The sequence below is a fragment of the Chelonia mydas genome, chromosome 17 (assembly GCF_015237465.2).
Source record: "Chelonia mydas isolate rCheMyd1 chromosome 17, rCheMyd1.pri.v2, whole genome shotgun sequence".
NCBI classification, from domain to species: Eukaryota; Metazoa; Chordata; order Testudines; family Cheloniidae; genus Chelonia; species Chelonia mydas.
In genome coordinates, this window is record NC_051257.2 from 16,617,095 (window position 1) to 16,636,990 (window position 19,896).

The 19,896-nt window shown below is 45.7% G+C and overlaps 1 protein-coding gene and 1 long non-coding RNA gene across 4 annotated transcripts in view; one reads left to right on the forward strand and one right to left on the reverse strand.

Moving 5' to 3' along the window:
* Window positions 1-315: 315 nt before the first annotated feature.
* On the forward strand, window positions 316-5,301 carry LOC122463212. The gene is made up of 4 exons (XR_006286373.1): window positions 316-781; window positions 2,893-3,480; window positions 3,817-3,882; window positions 5,168-5,301. It is a non-coding gene; the product is annotated as an uncharacterized LOC122463212 (long non-coding RNA).
* Window positions 3,482-19,896, reverse strand: part of SPNS2 (sphingolipid transporter 2) — a 175,319-nt gene continuing 158,904 nt past the window's right edge. For 2 of the 3 annotated variants that reach the window (XR_005222601.2, XM_037880168.2), the window contains 2 exons: window positions 11,058-11,104; window positions 3,482-8,464 (listed from right to left, as the gene is read on the reverse strand). Coding sequence is in view for 1 of the 3 variants with exons in the window: in XM_037880168.2 (XP_037736096.1) it covers window positions 11,062-11,104 (43 nt within the window). In the remaining 2 variants the exon portion in view is untranslated. Of the gene's footprint in view, window positions 8,465-11,057; window positions 11,105-16,868; window positions 18,142-19,896 lie in introns of those variants that run through there. The other variant, XM_043531369.1, reaches the window with a different exon arrangement.

Genomic DNA, 19,896 nt, shown 5'->3' on the forward strand with positions numbered 1-19,896 from the left:
GGCAGCAGAAAACAGTCTGGGGGTGGTAAGGAGGACCCCCATTAGCAAAGTGAAGCAAATTAAAAATCCGTGTGTCAATCGCCCCAGGGCAGGGCCCAGGGCGCCGAGGGACCCTTGGCCGGGGTGGTCATGGAAGGGTGGGCGACAGGAGCATTGTGGGAGCAGCATCTGCACCACGGTAGCTGCGGTGCTCCGGGGTTCCCATCCATGACTGGAAGAGTTGATTGGAGCCAGCATGGGGGGGGTGTGATGGAGTTGGGGCGATGCTGGCAGTGCCTGTGAAATGTTAGCAGCACTTCAGTGGGGATGGTTACCTCCAAGGACCAAAATTCTGAGTTCAGTGCCATTTTCCTTTGCATCCAGGACACGTTACGCTCCTCACTGGGCGGGGCGTACGACATGGAAATGCAAGGTGTGGGTGTTAACAAACCCTCTGTGGCCAGTATGCTCCTGGTCCTAATGACAGGGTGCACAAATTCACTAACTAGGCAGCCGCTTGTGCTTGGTTTGTTTAAATGAAGAAATAGCGTTTACGTCTCCTAGGAAAAGTACGTGGCAACAGATGCAACGGCATTCAAGACTGCGCTCGTCACCTGAAGTGGAGTAGCCACAGGTGGATTGCACAGCATTTGGGGCAGGGCGAGGGCAGTGGCACTGCATAGCCAAGAACAATGCAGCTGTTTTACGTGCACAAAGGCTAAAATCGCTCCAGGGATAACTGGAACTTCTGACTCTCAGTGGATCTCTTTCGGGATTGCTCTTGGCTGCCAAGAAACTAACAGTAAGGGGTGTTGATTTTTTTTCAGCTGCTACAGTTGTCAGCTGTGTATGGACTGGGCTGGGCCAGACCCTGCTGTGAAACCAGCCTGGAGGAGGCACAGAGAGACGAGGACACAAATATGACCTGCTAGTTGAGGAACATTTAACGAGGAGTGCAGCGTGGAAAACTGTGAGTGTTTTTCCCAGAGAAATTGGGAATAATCCTAGGAGACGCTTCCAGTGTCTCAGCTAGCCGTTTGCACCCTGCTTAATGAATTTCCAGATTAAGCAAAGGTTGGGGGGGGGCTCTGGGGCGGTACTAAGGAATCAGCTCTTCTCTGGGGAGCTCCTAAACTCAGCAGGCATAGGGTTTCAGCACTTAGCGCTGAAGCGGTGTTATCCCAAGCCCCAATTTGGACAAAGGTTTGGAATGCTGGCCAGGACCTTTGTGTAATCAGGGTTGATAGTGACATGTCTACAGTCTCCAAAGGGTTAACCCTTGACCCAAAGAAGCCCTAAGGATAGAGGACAAGACTCTCATCTAGTAAAAGCTAAAGCCAGTTTACGTGCCTCTAAGAAACCCTGGGGATTGGCACATTAGTGCAGGCACAGGCAGTCTGAGGCCTTGTGCTGTGATCCCAAGAGCTAAGAAGCTATGCAGGGTCTGTCTTGAGTCCATATCCCCAGGGGAGGCCTGCTGCAGGAAGTGGACAGATTGAATGAGTAGTAGTTCATCCCGCTGTGTCAGGATGGGCGCTGAGCTGCAGGAGAAGGGAATGTTTTGGATGAGCTTTGAAATGGATCATGAAAGATCCAAAGCAAGACATTGTGGTGTCCTGGGCTCTTTGTTGTGTGGAGACCGTTCTCTCTCTCTCTCTGCATCTGTCTACCTCACTAACTGAACAAATAAAGACTCAGGTATTACAACTCGTACTGAATGACTTCATAACCCTTGAGAAATCCCTGTTAGAAAGCGGTTTTCCCCTATATACTGTAATTGGTATTTCCACTAGTGCAGACTGACGTTTTTTGCAGCCGCTGGTAATTGTGGAGGGTGGGTGAGGGAAGCTTAACGCCTTCCCTTAAAGCATTTGTTTGTCACATTGTGAGTGGTTTTCAGTAAGTGTGATATTCTGAGTTCTAAACAAAGCTCTTGGGCAGGGAACACAGGAGTCATTTGCAGTGATATGTCTATTGCAGTAGAGCCTAGAGGCCAATGCGATTGGGTCCCTGTCATGCTGGCTGCTGTACAGATGTAGTAAATGGCAGTCAGTCATACTGCGATCAGGAACTCTGTGAATGAGACTTGGACTCCCAGAAAAAGCGCGCGTTGGCATTTCATAAGCAGATCCCATTCACAACGCGGGAGCGTTGCCCTCCATTGAAGGTGGCGTGAGTTGCAGGAGCTCAGCAGGTCTTAGGACCCTGGGTCTCTGTACCAGGACTAACCCAGTAAATTGGGCTGTGGTCTACTTGTCCTATTGCAAAAGCCCTCAATCAATGCCTTGGAAAGATCTCCAGGGCCAGCAGCAGATGGGAAAAGGAGTGACTAAACTAACATGGTAAAGGAGAGGAGTTGGAGGTGCAGTATCTAATCCAATTTTTGTCTCATCGCTGCAGGGCCTGCTAACGAGAGTGCCATGTACCTCCTGCCACAGCCCCCCAAAAAATGTGACCAGGAGAGAGATGCTGAGAGCTTTGGCTTCCAGCTAACTGGGCAAACGCTGCTGAGGCTCCAAGTTCAGCTGCAGGAGTATCTGTATGCATAAAAACCTGCATAATCAAATCATTGGCACAATCTGATCAAGCTGAACGCCTGATGCTCTCTGCCTACAGGAAATTAGCACTGATGACAATTTCTGTATTTAAGGGGCGCTGGGATTTGTGGTGCATTCCCTGGCTGGCACAAGGGCTGGCAGCACATCAGCTTCTGCTGGTGCGGTGTGAGGAGCACTGGAACTAACAGATCACTCCTCTTGGGCTGGGGGAGGACCCCCGCCACCTGGGCCTCTTCCCCCCACTCAGGCTGGGGGCTGCCAGGAGCGTTGCGCCCACTGTGCAGTTCAGCTGAACGTGTCACCGGCTTTAGGTTCTTGCTAAGTTTAGCCCCTTTTCTGTGATTCTCATCCACAGGACGAATTGAAGCCATTCCTTAAAACGGGTGAAAGGTTTTGCCCTGGCAGCCCTGGAGATGTCAGCCTTTTATCCACAGAACAGATCCACCAGCGGGATTCTTCTTCTGCACCTACCCCAGCTCTGCTCCCACGTGCTGTGCCACCCCTTGCACTGTGGGCAGTTCAGTCTCCCGGGCTCCTTCGAGCCGGGGGCTGGAGGCTGCCTGAGGTTGTACTTCTGTGAGACAGATGAGTGTCTGGCCTCTGGACACCACTCCCCTGAGAGCACTGATTTCACATGGGTCACCAGCTGAACACTGTGTTTGCCAGCCTGGTTTAGACTCAAACCAGCACCCTGAAGAGGCTCTGTAGTCCCCTTACTCTCCTCCCCGCTGTGTTTCCTTTGGATCCATTTAAGAAAAGGTTGATGCTTCTCCCATCAGGAGCTGCTGCAAACGCTGTTGGAGCATGACTGTCCAGCTCTACGTTAAATCTAAGGCAGCCCTGAGCAACCTTCTCTCTGGGAATTGCACCCCAGCAGTGCATGAGTGCGAGCCTGCAGCTCCTCTGGAGGCCGGAGCCATGACACAGACAAGAAAGCCAGGAGGTATGTTTTAAATACTTTTATTTCTTAATTTACATAAAGGTATATATTTGGCTTTATTTTTCTTTATACTCTGAGACTGACAATCAGTTGCTCTTAAAAAATAAAATAGCCATTTGCTTCTGAAAGAAATCAGAAAACTATTTTATACTCCTCCCTTGTATAACAAGAAAATGTACAATATACTCCCATACATCACATAGTAAAAGTGATTGCAAGTGCTGGTTTACAAAACAATAAAGCAAATAGAGAAGAAACCAAATAACTAGGATGTGGGGGAAAGTGAGACAACCTTAGCGTTCCAGTCTACAGAGAGTTTATTTATGTCTCCATCACTAGTTTGTCTCACTCTGAGGTTTGACTGAGATTAGAGGATGCTGGCCCAGTACTTCAAGCTTCACTCAGGTAAGCAGTCCTGTAGATTTTACCAAACCCTCAGCTATGAGAGTAAAGGCTGCAGGATGTGAATACTTATTTGGTGTGGTTTCAGTGGCACAAATGCCGCTCTTGGTGGCAGAGGGAAATGCTTTTAAGATGAAGTGAAGTATAAGGAAGCTCTTGCAATCTGTTGTAACAATCTGGTTTTGCTGAAGGCACCCTGCAGCCTCCCCAGCTCTCTGTAAACTTTACCCCACCCATTCATGCAGAGTGCCATTACACTTAATATACCAGGGTAACCCCAGACTATTGCACTAAGGGAGCAGGTGTCTTGCAGCAAAGCATCACAGGTGCTGAAAGAAGGGTGAAATTAGGGATTTCAGAGGAGCACTGAGGGAGAAGGATGGACTTAACAGTAGCGTGGGCTAAACCTGGACAAAAGGTACAGAGTATGCTTGCCCCTAGCATTGACCACCTCACCTCAGGTGCTCTGTGCATACGGGAAGGAGGGGGAAAGTTCGCCAACCCCCCCTTCCATTCAGACTGTTTTAGCTGCTCTAAGGTTTTACTAGACTATGCACTAGTTATCAACAATGCAGTTTGTTTGGGGTTTTTTTGGGGGGGTGGGGAGGGGAGAGAAGGTAAGAGGACAGTAGCCTTACAGATGCTCCCAGGACGCATTTAAATTAAAGACTTAAGTCTAATGCACTGAACCACATTTTGCTTACAAATAATCAACCCAAGCCATGCTTCTCTTTTGTGATGGGTGCTAATAGATAAAGTTTCTTAAGGTAGATCTTTAATTGTGGCCCCTCTAACAATTACACTGAGGTGTGTTTTCAAGTGGAGTTGATAGCTCTACAATCCTACATTTTGTGGCCTAAATACAGAAATGAAAGGGTCTCTCCTTCCATCAGCTTCACTCTAATTCTACCTTCATATCCTCCCTCTCCCCATTACGCCAGCAAGTGCAGATACCCACAAGACACTTTTGCTGTGTATGTTAAATAATAAGCCCATGGTTCTAGCTGTTAAGTGACAAGATCCCATTAAACAATCTGGATTGTGGTGCAAAACAACATTCACCACATTCTCTGTTTCTAGATGACTTTTCCTGAAGCACTTCTGTGGATAAAACTCATAATAGCTTTGTCAAAACTAACTACTAGAGACCCTGCCCTAGTACTACAGAGTAACCCTAGCGTTTGGCACGCTGCACCAGAATACTGGAATTGGATGTTCGAGAGGGTGGTAGAGAAGAGCATACTTCATTGAGACAGCGCCTCATAGGTCAAGTCTCTCCATTTTACAGCTGAAGAAACAAGCAGAGAGGTAGTGACTTGCCTGCAGTCCAAGTGGCAGAGCTGGGCCTGGAACCTCACTCTTCCTGTCAACAGGAATATGCAGCCTCACCAGAGGGAGTGGGCACTAGCAGACACCCAGAATGTTACAGCAGAAGGTAGGTTGTACCCGGCCACCACCTCTTAGTAGTGTTTTTCAAACCTCTCTTCTGAGAGTGGTTGGAAAGCTTGACTTGACTTACAGCTTTGTTATTGTCTTACCCCTTTTATCCCAATTATCTGGTTTCTTTCTAAGAGAATAAATATTTAATAGAAGCTCTAATAGAACAACCCTTGAAAAATTCCATCTCGGAATAGAAATATGTAGCTACAACTTAAAAAAATACCTTCATCTCTTCGGGTGGCTGAACTTGGATTATGGTCTGTCACGGGGAAGTGGCAGCCTCAGGATGGGGGTTCCAAATTCCCTGCTCCTTCCCCTCCCTTAGTTCTCATGGCTGGCTACTCTACCTCCTCCAAATGGAGAAGAAATCAATCAGTGAAGGATCATTGGTGTGTGGGGACTGGAACTAATTCTCCATTTGCCTATCCGTGGCTGTACTGGGCCTTGTTTCATAGGAAGTGAGGTCAGCCCTTCCCACCAAGGAGATGAAGTTGTTGTAAAATAGAAAATGCTGCCAAATGAAGGGGTATTTATCGGCTCTTTCCATTGCAAATTTATGGGAATAAAATCTCAGTAAATGCCAAGGTTCTGCTCTTGAGAGTAAGTGCAGTAACTTTTAAGACAAAGCACTTCAAATAATAATTTAGGAAATTCAGCTAATTTTCCCTTAGCCTCTGAGATCAAGTGACTAATTGTTGTTTGTTTTACATAAATTAACGGAGAACATCTTAATGAGAAGCACAAAAAATTCATGTGCTTCTAACTCAGGCCTTTGGCTGCCAGACTGCAGAGTTGACATTTTCTCCAAGTAATGTTAATAACGGTATGAGATGGGAAATGAAGCATTGTTTTGAACTTGCTTTGCTTATTATTTTAGTGACACACAAGTGCATTCACTGTTCTCCTGGGGGTAGGGCTTTTGTCTTCAATTGTTTGCTCAGCCTATAAGAACTACTTTAAAAAAAAACCAAAACAAAACCACCCTTTAAGAGTATTTTAGTGAAAAGAAGCCTTTGCGGAATTCTATAGGGCACTTCCATAACAGCCCTTTAATCCTTATTTCCACAGTTTAGAAGAAATTAAAACAACATCTTGTGAGATTTGTTTTAGCAAACAGGTAGGGTCACTAACCTCTCCATTTAAGGTAATCTAGGCAATGCTAGTTTCTCTAGCATTACTGTTCGCCAGCGTGAAGGCTTGTATTGCTCTCATTCCTCTGGTAGGTTATCCCAGATAAACCACCTCCTAGTCCCAACTACAGTTAAGAGCTGGTCTCCTTAATTCCAAGGGGATTAACAACAGATATTTCTGGTCTGTCTGGTTTGACCAGGCTGCTGGTAACTGGAAGTATCTGCCCTCGCTTGTGTTTTCACTGCAGATCACAGCTGCCTCCCTTCAATGTCAAGTGTGAAAGTGAAAAGACCTGAAGCATTTTAAATTGGGGTGGACTCTGATTACTTAATGCAGATATGCAGTCACTGCAGTGCTGCTTGAAAGGATGGAGACATTAGCCAATTAATCAATGGCTCCAATGATCTCAAAAACACTGATGAGTTTATGCTATTATTAAAACGATCCCAGAGCTGGTAATGCCTTTGCTAATTTAGTATTGTTTCCAATCCAGCCCTGGCCACAGTTTGAAGGGAAGTGTGTTCTGCTGGACTGGTTGAGAAGGTCTGAGGCCTACAGTGATGTGTAGGCCTAACAGAGTTTTCTCCCAAGCAGGAAAATAAGGTGAGTGGGCAAGCGGACATTTTTCTGGAGCCGTTAGCACTTCATTGCTCTCACAGCTGTACTACAATCCATGCTGGCATCGTGTACATTTTATCCTTGAATGTCAACTGCAAGAAACAAGACCCCTTTGTTCATCAAAATCAGCTAAGAAAGGCTCACTTCTTACTAACTCAGTTTAGACCAGTGTATTAAAAAGAAAATCCCAGTTGCATTTCTGTAAAGATCAAAGTGAACTTAAGTAATATAGTCACTCCCATGGGAGGGAGCAAACCTGAACAGTAGGACGGTGGGGAGGGGGAACGGGGTGTGCGTTGAATCTAAAAATCCTTCTATAAATGCAGTTGCTGGATAGAAACAAAGCTTTGACATCATAAATGTGCCTGAAAATACTGGAAAAAATTATTCGTATTTGCAACATGCTTAATGATGAACATTATATGCACGTAAACAAAGACGGATCATCAGGGCACCAATACCAGACTCCACATAAAGCAATTAATCTCTGGATTTTGGTATTCTGTAAACCTTCTTCTACCTGGAACTGAAACTAAGTATGTTAAACAAAACTGGAAGCCACCAGATATCACTGACCGTGCTTTTCCTGGCTCATCTGTAACAATCCCAAAGAACACCTTGTGCTGGGAGAGATTTCTCCTCCTTCCAGCTGATCAGGAACAAGAGACAGATCTCCATGCTAGCTCCTCCGGTACTTCCTTAAGCAGGATGCTGTTGCTTGAACATCTGTGCCATCCTTTCTGAATGTTCCGTGGAGCCCTCTTGGGGATAGATGCTGCAACACAGTGGAAGCTTTCACATCCAGTACAGGTGCATGGGCCTTTCGAGATGCTCAAAGTTTAAATACAACTCTATCAAATCTCTATTTTATGAACATAAAGCATCCTCTGACTTGTTTAAATAATAATGAAAGAAATCTGGCTTGAGCCTTCAATTTGTAAAGCTGTGATGTACAGAAAAGGTCCCCATCTAGCATAGTCTCTGGCTGACAGAACTGGTAGCATTTAATAGGACGGAAGATGCCCTGTGTGCAACACAGACTTCTTCACTGCCTAAACTTAAAACTGTATACACAATGTACAGTCACTCAGAGGGGTAGTGTGGTTGTGGGCTCTTCGGACACTCACTGTTGACACTCAGCAATGTGGGGAAACCCTACAATATCCTTAGGCTTAGGACCCCTGATATCTAGGCCATCCTCATTCATGTCTTTGACCCTGACCCTGCAGCTGGTTAGAGTGAAGTGATTGGTTTAGCACTCGATAAGACTCCAAATGCATCCCGGAGCTGGAACTTTTGGTTGTGTCCAGTGCTGGGGTTTCCTAGCAGGAGGTTGGAGCGGTGGTTGTGGGAGCTGGAGTCCACGCAGCGTTTCCTTCATCATCCATAATGGCAACTGTGAATAAAAGCGGGGAGTCTTGTTAGTGTGACAGGGGCTGCGTATGGATCTGTGAAGACAGGCACTGGTTCTGTTCTTCCCGTGAGCTTGGAAAACAAGCCCTAGTCTTCACTCAAGAGGTCGATCCGAACAGACGAGGCCTCATCTATGTGCAAGTTGTACCGCTTTAATTATGCTGGTATGGTTAAAGCAGTACCGCCAGCCTATTGCAGAAGCTTGTTCCCACAGGAGAAAGGGGAAATGTCGTACCAGTATAAGGTACCATGTACTCACCTTACTATATCCACATTAGGGCTTGTACTGGTATAACTAGAGAGGTTAAAAAAAATCACTCCCCTTCCCAAAATAGTTATACGGCAGCGTAGACCTGATTTGTCTTAGCCAAGTTCAGTGGTAATTTACGGCTGTGTAACCCACACCAGGGATAAGCACATGAAGAATGGACAGTAGGAAAAAACAAGGGAGGAGGCAGCGTAGGTGCACTTCGCCCTGCTGCAACACAACCAGCTTTACCCCATTGGCACATTCGACATCCCCTCTGAGACCAGCTCATTATCTCTATCACAGGACACCCAAGAAAGATGCTTGACTATTGCTTGAGGCTCTGCCAGTTACCGTGGCTGTTCAGATTAGAGCCACAAGCCTCACGCTTGTCTTTAGAGGACCCTAACCTGTGTCTTAAATTGCTCAAAGACTAAAAATTAAGTTTTACTAGGTGACATGGAGTACTGGGAAAATTCCACTAAAATTAGGAAGAAAAGGAAATCAGCAATTCTGCTACTAAAGATGATGAAATAGAACCCAGCTACCTCTCTTGGCACTGCAGGGGTCAAGGGAGTAAAAGGCAACATAAATTTATTTTAAGCAAGTGGCACCAGCAGTGTTGATACTGAATTCCCTGTTGAGTAGGGAAATACTATTCTTACATCACTACATGACCTTCCATTTCTCACTGCTCTAATGGGAAACATGTTAATGCCATTATAAGTAAGTCTTGCAGTCAGTCTTTAATGATTCTTTAACCATGTAAAACAGCTGCTATTAAATGGCATGAAGTTGGTGTTAGACTCCCAGCCCAGCACATGAAAGGTATGAGCTTGCCTATTAAATTCTTAGATTCTACAGTGATCTACGTCCCCCCATAGAAACAACACATCTGCTGCAGTCAAGATTGCATTACATCAGTCCCCCAAAAAGGCCATTCTTGATTGTGCTATTTCATGATGAGTCTCCCAGTGCGCTTAGTTTATGGGAAAGAAAAATCTCCTCTTTTTTTAAATGTGCTTAATTAATTTTGGCCCCAGTCAAAACCCAGGAAGAGTTTATCCTTTGCTCTAAGCTGTAGTTCTGTGACTGGCAGCCAGTGATTAAAAACACCCTGAGCTGGGGGGACAGGGGCTGGTTGTCCAGTAGTAAGACTTGCCCGGGCGGGAGGAGAATGATCCAGCAAAGAGCAAGGTCTTGCACTGTCAGAAAACATTTTTCAGTGAAAGGTCTTGGCTCTGACGTACATTTATGGATAGTCACATGGCAGTGCCATAGAAGATTTAATATATGCAAAAGAATTTCAGGAGGGGCCAAATACTGAACTTGGATGAGTGCAGCTGGCTTCCACTGAAGTCAATAGGGGTTGATTATGCACATGGGCCCTATTCTTTTAGAGAAATGGTCATGGTGTTCCTGGACATCAGTCAGTCCAGTGATGGGCTATGTCTATCGACACTGCAGAGACTATGCAGGCATAGCCCTTCGTGTGGACAGTGTATACTGATGGCCGGGTGGTTTTCTTCATATCCCTGACTGACACAGCTACACCAGGATAAATTTTAAGAGTAGACCAAGCCAAGAGCCGGTGGCTTGACATTAGTGTCAGCGTTCATGTGATGCTCCTTATTTGGTTGGGACTGCAGTATCTTTCAGGGGCTGCTGCAAAATTGGGAAGTGTTATGCCCTAGAGCTCCCCACTCTCCACCAGAGCAGAAAATGAAGGAGATGTAATGTGGTTCTTTTTCAGCACACGAGCTGGTTTAATAGCAGGGAAGCTGGATGAGGACTCAGACAAATTTTATAGGCCCTTTGTTCTCCACGTTTATTTATTTTAATCAAGGCAACAAATCTACTTCTCAAACTATATCTCAGGCCATGCAAAACACGGAGTGTTGTGCAGGCCTCTCAGATGCCTCAGTCCCTTGCACTTGTTTTGCCTAAAGTAGTGATTTTATTGCGAGAGTCACTGAGAGATCTGATGCACTGGGTTTTTGCTCTTATGGGTAAGCAAGGCTGGAGGTAGATCACATGTAATTTGCTCCTAGGAGGCTGTAACATAAGGCCTTGGGGGTGGGCAAATAGAGTAAAATGGAGAGAGTTTGCAGCTGGGGCTGTCTTGCTCTAATTATCAGAACCCACTTTGCACTCTATCATATTGCTCACCCTTGATCCCTGGAAGATGTATAGGGGAAACCTCCTAGTACACAGTTCAATCCCTCTGCCAACCTCGTGTCAGGAACTGGAATTTCTTTTCCAATGCCCAGCACACACACAAGTCACCATTGTCATTAAGAAACATTTTGTGTTGGTTTTGGTCACTCACCGTCTCAGACTTTCACAGTGGCTGGTGGCATCATCAGTTGATTCACCCTGGATGGGGGGGGGGGGGGGAAGAGGGGAGGGAATGTCAAGTATAAACCACTACCATGGAGGTGTTAGAGCATCAATTAGCCAAAAAACACTACCTAAAATCTACCGTCCTTGCATTGAATTGTCAAGGTTCATACCGGCAGTGTCTCTGTTATTTCTTTCAGAGTGCTCAGTCTCTAAAGAGATAGGAAGATAGCGTGCATTAGCAAACACAGGGCTGGGGCTCCCAGCTCTTTCACGGTAGTGTCTGATGGTAATTCTGACAGCCACTGGAACACACAAAGTAACACGGCTGATACTAATTGACAAGAACCCGGCAAACCTCCAAAGGCATTCAGACGGGCAGCAATTGTTTCCCTAAGCAGGGAACAAGGCTGTTTGTGCAGTAGCGATTGCTTGGTGTCCTTTTGACTGACAACATAAATGTAAACAGCCACCACTGATAAAGGTTAGTTAAGGCAAAAAAGTCATCTTTCAATCACTGGAGCTGAAAGAGTTGTTGGGCCTGACAGCAGCTCTCAGGGCCAGATTTAATCCACCAGGCTGTGCAACTTCTGCTTGACAGCCCTGTTCTCTGTCCCAGTCAAGGTAAGCTGCCTTAGGTCGACCTAACAATAGTGTAGACCAGGGCTCAGATCTCAACCAGTCGCTCATTCTGAAGCTATGCAGAACAGGTTAATTCTGCCAGCGTTTTATTCTTACCACAGAGTATGCATGTGCATTGCTGGCAGGTGTGCCAGGGACACTCAGAATGCACCGCTTGTGCTCCTTATGTGCAGCATGTGACGGGTTAAAATGTATCTTCTCCGTCTATCTTGGGTACTTCTATAGCCCCCATCACCATAGTATTTGAGTATCTCCATCTTTAACGTATTTATCCTCAGGCTCCTCTGTGAAGTACGGCAGTGCTATTACCCCCCACCCCCTTTTACAGATGGGGAACTGAGGCTCAGAGAGGTTAAGTGTCTTGGTCAAGGTCACCTAGGAAGTCTGTGGCAGAGGAGGGAACTGAACCCAGATCCTCACGTCTTACCCACTGGATCATCCCTCCTCTGCCAAACACTCCAAGTGTTCATATGGTTTTCTGCCTAATCTCCTAGGAACAGCCAAGTAGAACCTTCCTGCTCTGCTGCCCACCTACATCCTAAGTATCCTTTGATTTCATCAGAACTCCCGGGAGGCACCAGAAGGTCAGCAGTGAAGACTTACCAAAGGGGGGGAAATAAGGGAAAAAATGCTAATAATTCCAAATTTTTCAATGGTAGTAAAATGTCCCCCACGGACCTGAGCTGCCAGGAGGCTGAGGAGTATCCCAGACCTCAGAGGGGTCCCACTGGTCTAACAGCGATAATCCCACGTTGAAGAGTTTGTCACTTCCCGTTTGGGAATATTTGCTGACGAAGCAGCTATTCCTAAACTGTGCTATTTTCTCCCGAGGGAGGGAGATGGGAACCGTTCTGTTATTTCCTGACAGGGAAGGAAACTTCCAAACTGCCTTTTAAGAACCAAAACTGGTCAGAGGCACTTTTTTTCTGGTTGTTTTACTGTTATCTCCACCAGTTCCAAATGAGTCCCTGTCCCCAGTTTCCTCCATCTAGAAAACCCAAATATTTCTCCTAGATGTGATCAAACAGATTTCATGATATGTGACAGCATCTGTAATTACAAAGTATTCATAGAGCCATCTCTTTAATATTAGACTACATGTCTGAAATTATGTACTAAATATTTAAGGTTGTAAACAGATCTAATTTTGTTCTATCCATAGCAATGCCTAAGATAGAAACTTCTGTAAGAAAAAGAGCCAATTTAATATACAGTTGCTGTGACCTTTTATGGGTTATTTTCTCTATGCACCAGCCTCACTGGAAGTAGTCTGGGCAGTTTAAAAAAGGCTATCCTCCAATTACCCTTTTAATCCAGGCAGTATACATGGCCAGCCAACGCACCCCAAGATTTATTATTTGTAGCACAGTAGACGTCATTATGCTAGCAGCTATACAAACACATAATATGAGGCAGTCCCCGCCTCAGCTTCTGAAACAGAATTTGCTGCCAAAATGCTAGCAGAGCGAAATCTTCTCCTTCCCTATGTTCAGGCATAAAGAGGAAGTCAGCCTTCCCCTTCTAGCCGCCCACTCATCTTGTCCTCATTTAGGCTAAAGTTTTCAAAAGTATCTTAGTGGCTTGGGAGCCAAGCTGCCCTTTTCAAAAGTGACTTAGACAATTGGGAATCTAAGTCCCCTTGACTTTCCAAGGGATGTAGGTTCCAAAGGGCTGGAGGCACTTTGGAAAACGTTACCCTGCCTGTGCTTGTGACTTCCCAAACTCTAGGCTGAAGTATCACTGACTGAACTGAGGAGGAGCAGAAGGGAGAGAACACAATTGCTAGCTAGAACCTAGGGGCATTAGCAAGGGTGAGACTCAAAAGGAAGGAAAAGGCTGTGATTTTCTAAAGGGGAGCAATATTTGTCAGTGCTTTCCCAACCTTTGACCAGTATGTTTCGTGCACTGATTACATCTATAGTGTGCACGTTTTAGTAGCCGACACGTTTTCAAAACACCTCTTTTTGCAGTACCCAAATTAGAGCTATCGTTTTGCTACAAGGAGAGAGGGATATTAGGAAATAGTGCCCTAATTTTTACAGCCTTCTGTATCTAACGTTAGTTAACTTATGAACAGCAGTAAAATCCCTTTACAGGGTTCCTTTTGCCCTGTGATGTTAACAGCAAAACGTCATTCAACCTTCGCAATACTCAGGGCAGTGGTTCTCAACCAGGGACACGCATACCCCTGGGGGTACGCAGGGGTCTTCCAGGAGGTACATCAACTCACCTAGATATTTACCTAGTTTTACAACAGGCTATATAAAAAGCACTAACAAAGTCAGTACAAACTAAAATGTCATACAGACAATGACTTGTTTATACTGCTCGATATACTATACACTGAAAATGTAAGTACAATATTTATATTCCAATTGATTTAATTGTACGGTAAAAATGAGAAAGCAATTTTTCAGCAATAGGGTGCTGTGACTATTGCAGCCAGTACTTTTGGGAGCAAGTAGATTTTTAAGTGAGGTGAAACTTGGGGTACGCAAAACAAATCAGACTCCTGAAAGGGGTACAGTAGTCTGGAAAGGCTGAGAACCACTGATTTAGGGCCTTCAAATTCCATAACCCCCAATCTCCATTGACTGCAACTGGAGTCAAAATGCTAGAGCCCAAGATATACACAATGCAGGCTGGCACTAAGTTTTAGGACAGGTATCTGACCATTTGAAACACAAAATTCTCTGTGGTCAATTTCCTACAGAAATAGAGGCATCCTGCAGAACATCCCTTAGAGCAGGGGTTCTCGCAAGAAAATTTTTGGCCTCAGAGTGTGGCTACAAACTCTTGCTGGTGGCCACTCTGACAATTTTTCCTAAAATACTTTAGGAAAAACAAATATGCACATCTACATGTCCAAATCATTGTAATTGATGTAAGTCGGGTTTTTTGCTGACTCAATAATAAAAATAATGTACAACCGTCTCCAGTCTTTATTGGACAGAACAGAAACAAAGTAAGATGCTCTGCATGATCTTGCCTTTTTTGTTGGTTTTTTTATTCTTTTTTTGAGACTTGCTAGCTAGGAAGTCTAGGGCTGTGAAAACTGATATTTGTATGCTTGTTAATATCACTTTAAACAGCTGACTTACTATCTAGCTGGGAGGCAGTGAAAAGTGATATTAACAAACATTCAAATATTGTTTTTCACAGCAGTCTTACTCAGCTCTGACAAAAGCTGGGTGATAAATTAAACCCTGGATAGAGAGGTGGGTAGGGAGGCGCGGGGCCCAGGGGTGATGGAGGGCTGAGGGAAGCAGTGGGACCCAGAGACAATGGGGGTTGGTTAGCCTGCAGCCAAAGCTTGAAGCCCTGCAGCCGGAGGATGGAGACCCACAGCCAGAACCTGCCACAGGGCGGAAGCTGGAAGCCCAAGCCTCACTGCCCCAGGAGAGGGGCCACTGCTGTGTGTCCCCCCATCACTGTCCAGGAGGCTATGGCCGCAAGAAGAGCCCCTGGTGGCCATATTTGAGAACAGCTGCCTTAGAGTGTCTCCTGTTAAAGTGATGTGGCCAGAGGGACACCTGCAAAAAAAACTACCTTCTGTCCCACTAAAATGGTGCCTTTCTGCAGACACCAGTTACGTCCAAGAGAATTTCACCTAGTCTTTGGGAAACAGGAGCCTCCCCGAAAACACCAATGTCACTATTTGTTTCGTAAACACCAACACAGCTTTCAAAAGCTTTTTGTCTGTTTGAATATATATAATAACCGACCTAAGGAGAAGATTTCTGATACCAGAGTGTTCTTTAATCTAGCAAACCAAGGCGTAAGACCCAATTACTGAAAGCTGAAGCTAGACAAACGCAGACTAGAAATAAAGCACAATATTTGTTTTAAAACAGGGAGCGCCGTTAACCACCAGAACTAGTTCCTCAGGGCTGCGGTGGAGTCTTTCTAAATAATACACAATAGCTAAACCAAAAGTTAGGCAGGAATTGTTGGTGAAATTCTCTGGCTGTGTTACGTGGAAGGTCAAACTCGATGACCATAATAGTTCTTTATGCCTTTAAAATTATGAAAAGCAAACCTTTCCTTAAATGCTAGAAATAATTAATCTGCTCGATTACTTTTCTTAAAGGGCTTTTATACTCTTCTGCCCCAGAGCTTAGTTAGCAACAACTCTCCCCTGCCTTGCGTGTGTGACTACAATTGCCTGCAGTAACTATAGTAATTAGCAGCCCAGCAGAGTCCAGCAGTCTGTGAACCCACCCTCTGGAACTCATGGAATCTGTCGCGTAGCGTTAACTTCGTAACGCTTCTGTTTGAACCTGCCTGACAAAACTGGAGGCAAAGGATACACCACTCATAGCAGCCTCATCTTGTGGAAACGCACAGTGAATAAGTACGTTGAAAGAAGCCCTATGAATCGGCAGAGGAATAGAACGAGCTAATTGTACAATGGTTCAGCTCATATAGTGTCTAACCAGAGGGCCTGTACCCAGTGAACATCCCTGGCTGAATGTCCAGGGTAGGCGTCTACTATTGGGTTTCTTGGTCTTAGACTGGCGCACACCAGGCTTGTATTCCAGGGGGATAGGCAATGGTGTCAGCGTAGTCTCCCGACAGTCCGAAAGGGACTAATGCAGTTGCGGCCATCCAGAAGGAAGGTGGGCAGGGACTCTGAGGGGAAGGAGGATGGGTCCCAGCGTGGGGTGGGTTGTGGGAATCTCCATGTAGTCTGGGAGGAGTGCTCCCCGCTATGGAGCAGAGTACCAGCAACTCCCCCTCATTTACAACGCGAGGTTCTAATGGGCTTTCCTGGACGAGGAATACAACAGGAAAAAGCCTGAGCCCTGGAACCAGCTCACTTAATCAGTGTTGGGGTAACTGCAGGGAACATGTGAAATGGGCTCGTCCCTGTAGAAGCAGAGCACTGAGATAGCTGCATGTTAAGGTTTTGATCAACCCACCCTGAGTCAACTGTCTACCGCTATTGTTTCCGCAACTGATCTGGTCACATCAACAACTTCATAAACACGCTCCAAGTAGATTTAAAGCTAGTTGTTCTGCCAATCCTGTCCCAGCCTGTGATACAAACAGGTGGCCATGGACTAAAAGACACGTTCAGATTTTGTTAGGCTAGGGCTGACCCTGTTTAGCTCACTCGGACTCTGCACGTACCCACAAGCTGTGCTCAAGGCAGCGACAAAGCCGCTCCTGCCTCTCGCCATCATTATTCAGCCTCCACATAAATTACAAGCGCCCGTCTGTACAGCACCGTCATGGAGACTGCACCCAGCTGACATATCACTGCATGGGGATTCACACCACATCCCCTGGAGGGCTCTGAGTCAGTCAGACCCAGTTAAATCCAACTAGTTTCACCTGATGTTGCTTGTTGCCAAGCTGTCTATTGGGCCCAGGTTCGTTCAGAGGTTCTGCCCAGTATTGAAACAAGTCAGAAAAATCCCTGAATTTCCTTTAAAATTATTTTTTAAAGAGTCCAAGGAGCAACAAAAACCAAACCAGCTGTCTAACTATTGTACAGTGTTCTCTTCAACAGCTCCCCACTGAGCGCTCTCGCCACAGCTGCACGGGGAACAAGCACTGGTCACAGCAACGCATCCTCTTTATGTCAGTTGCCAGGCTCTTCTAGCCAATAGGAAAACGACAGCTCAGAGCCTCTAGCTCAACAATTCAGAGCTTCAGCTGCATGGTTTTTAATCCATCAACGTACACAATGCTTCAAACACCTCCTTTATCTCCTTCCATCCCCCAAGGCAGGAGGGACAGTCCAGTGGTTAGGCTGCCAGGCTGGGACTCAGACAACCCTGGGACTCAGACAGGTTCAACTTTCTGCTCCATCACAGACTCCCTGTATAACCTTGAGTAAATCAGTGCGTCTCTGTGCCTCAATTTCTCCTCTGCACAATGGGATAAAGGACACTTCTTTATCTCACAGGGTGCTGTGAGTCAACCCCATTCAAAATGGCAAGGACCTCAGAAACTATGGCAGTGGGGGCCATATAAGTGCAGTATGTGGCTTCCTGACCAGGATTTGAGAACAACCAGAGCAGAGGGTGCTTCCAGAGAGCCCCTGCCTGGCTTTACACCGAACCCGGTGCACTTTGGGAGTTTGGTCCGTACAGTGTAGATACTCAAGCAGTGCAGAGGAGGGTAATACCATGCAGGGTGGTGTACCTCACTACAGGAGGTCAGTGCTTTGATTTCAAGGGCTCCTGGTGACCTGGTACATTGAATGCAATGCCCATGTAAAACTGCATCCAAGCAAGAATGCAGGGAAGGTGAATGGTGATGATACAGCAACAGAGACAGGAGCCCAATAATTTGCAGGGGGAAGAGACGGAGAGTTAGTGCACAGCTAAAAATATTCCATCCAGTAACCATGTCCTGATGCAGCACGACAGATTTGTCTAGCCTCTCAGGAGCAGGATCCGTTTGATACAGCAAAGGTCAATCTGCCAAGGGAAAAGACACTAATGATTTGAGTGCTTAAAAATGTTAATGAACAAGTAGAGCTGGCAGTAGCTTGGTTTGGGGTGGGAACTGTTACTTAATTTAACTCTCCCTACTGCTTACCCAGGAAATTCACCTCTTTGCAGATGTGCAGCCCAAGGGTTAGACATACTTCAGCCCTCCAAAGAGGGAGTGACAGTGGGAGGTCAGTAATACACAGACCTCCTGCTAGCCCTCGGCATGGAGGTGAATTTCACCCTAGGCATTCGATAGCCGATCTCACAAAAGCACAGCCCTTTGGCGAGACAACAGTCTGGTCTGAGCTTCATTCTGGTGATGTTACGTGCTCTGCCAGCTGCCCTAAGAAATGAATTGGCTTAATTCCACTATTTCTTCCTATACATCAATGGCTTTATTGAATGGAATCAGTAACCACGTACAGTACTATTTTTCCTCTTCATTCACCTTTGTCCCTAAAAGCTGCACAGACTTCATTCAAGTTTTCCATCTGCAATATTTAATTCAGGTACTATGCATATTTACTTAGAGGGAGAAATACAGGCCAACTGTCTATGTTCCTTTGCTACAGAGATCTTGAGAGAGGGATAAGACTGGAATTAGGGGGAAAATCCATAACTTTCCATTCCATTTTTCAGGCAGCAGCCGAACGGTTTTGAAGATGAATGGTTAACAGCACTCATTAGGTATCAAGGACCTGGAAGGAAATAAACTTCAAAGATAAGCCTGTCACACTCCTTTGGGGCAGCAGGCTAACGTGAACCTTTAGAAAGTGCTATTAAAGCTGAAAATCTCTTTAAATCCTTCAAAACCTGCTGACAAAAGGTTTCTCTGTCATGGACAATTCTACCTTGGTGACAGTACAGCTCCGGTGGAAGCATTCTGGCCTGACAGCCAACAGTTCTAGTGCCAAGCTTGACACCCTGATCAATGAATAGCAGTATTGGAGGGAGGAGGAGGATTTTTGTTTTGAGTGGAGGTGGGGAAGAGGTGTCCTCTGGATGCAACATTAAACTCTGGCTCCCATCTAGCTCTGAAGATAATTTTTGATGCAATTTGGTTAGGAATGTACCTCACCCACGATATTTCTCTTCCATATAGTCCAGAGAGTGCAGGTAAGGACAGCCAGCTAACGTGGTAACATCTGTTGTTATTGTCTGATCTAATAGCATATAGAGAGACCTGAGTGCCTGACTGAATGTACCCCTTCCTTCAGCCTACTGTTAACAGTCTGATCAGGATCTGACTAGGATGTTGGAAATCACTTAAATTGGGCTGAAGCCCAGTGCTTACAGCATTCTTTGATCCAGCACTGGGAGACACAAGGAAACAGCTGTGGCCTCGTTTCACTAGTGGGTGCAGTCTGGGTCACCCCTCCAGACACTGTAAGTGGAGACAGCACAGTACCCTATAACCCAGCCTCACAACTCAGTAGAGTCCGCCTTACTGTGCATTTAAAGCCTACTGTCCTGATTCAGAATGGGTGTAAGTGCATGCATCTCCACTGATTTCAGTTATGCCAGGTGTAAATTAGCTGACTATTATTCTCTTGCCTTAATCATAAACATGTAATTCTTTATATGAACAAATGTTACCCTCCTTTGGCAAAGTATTTACGGTCTATGGTGGCATATTCATCCCATGACAGATGACAATGGTAGGCATCAGGAAATGGAACAGCAAGGCTGAGTTTTTCATGATTTGCTCTTCTGGTTCCTTGTGTCAAAAAAGTCCCTGGA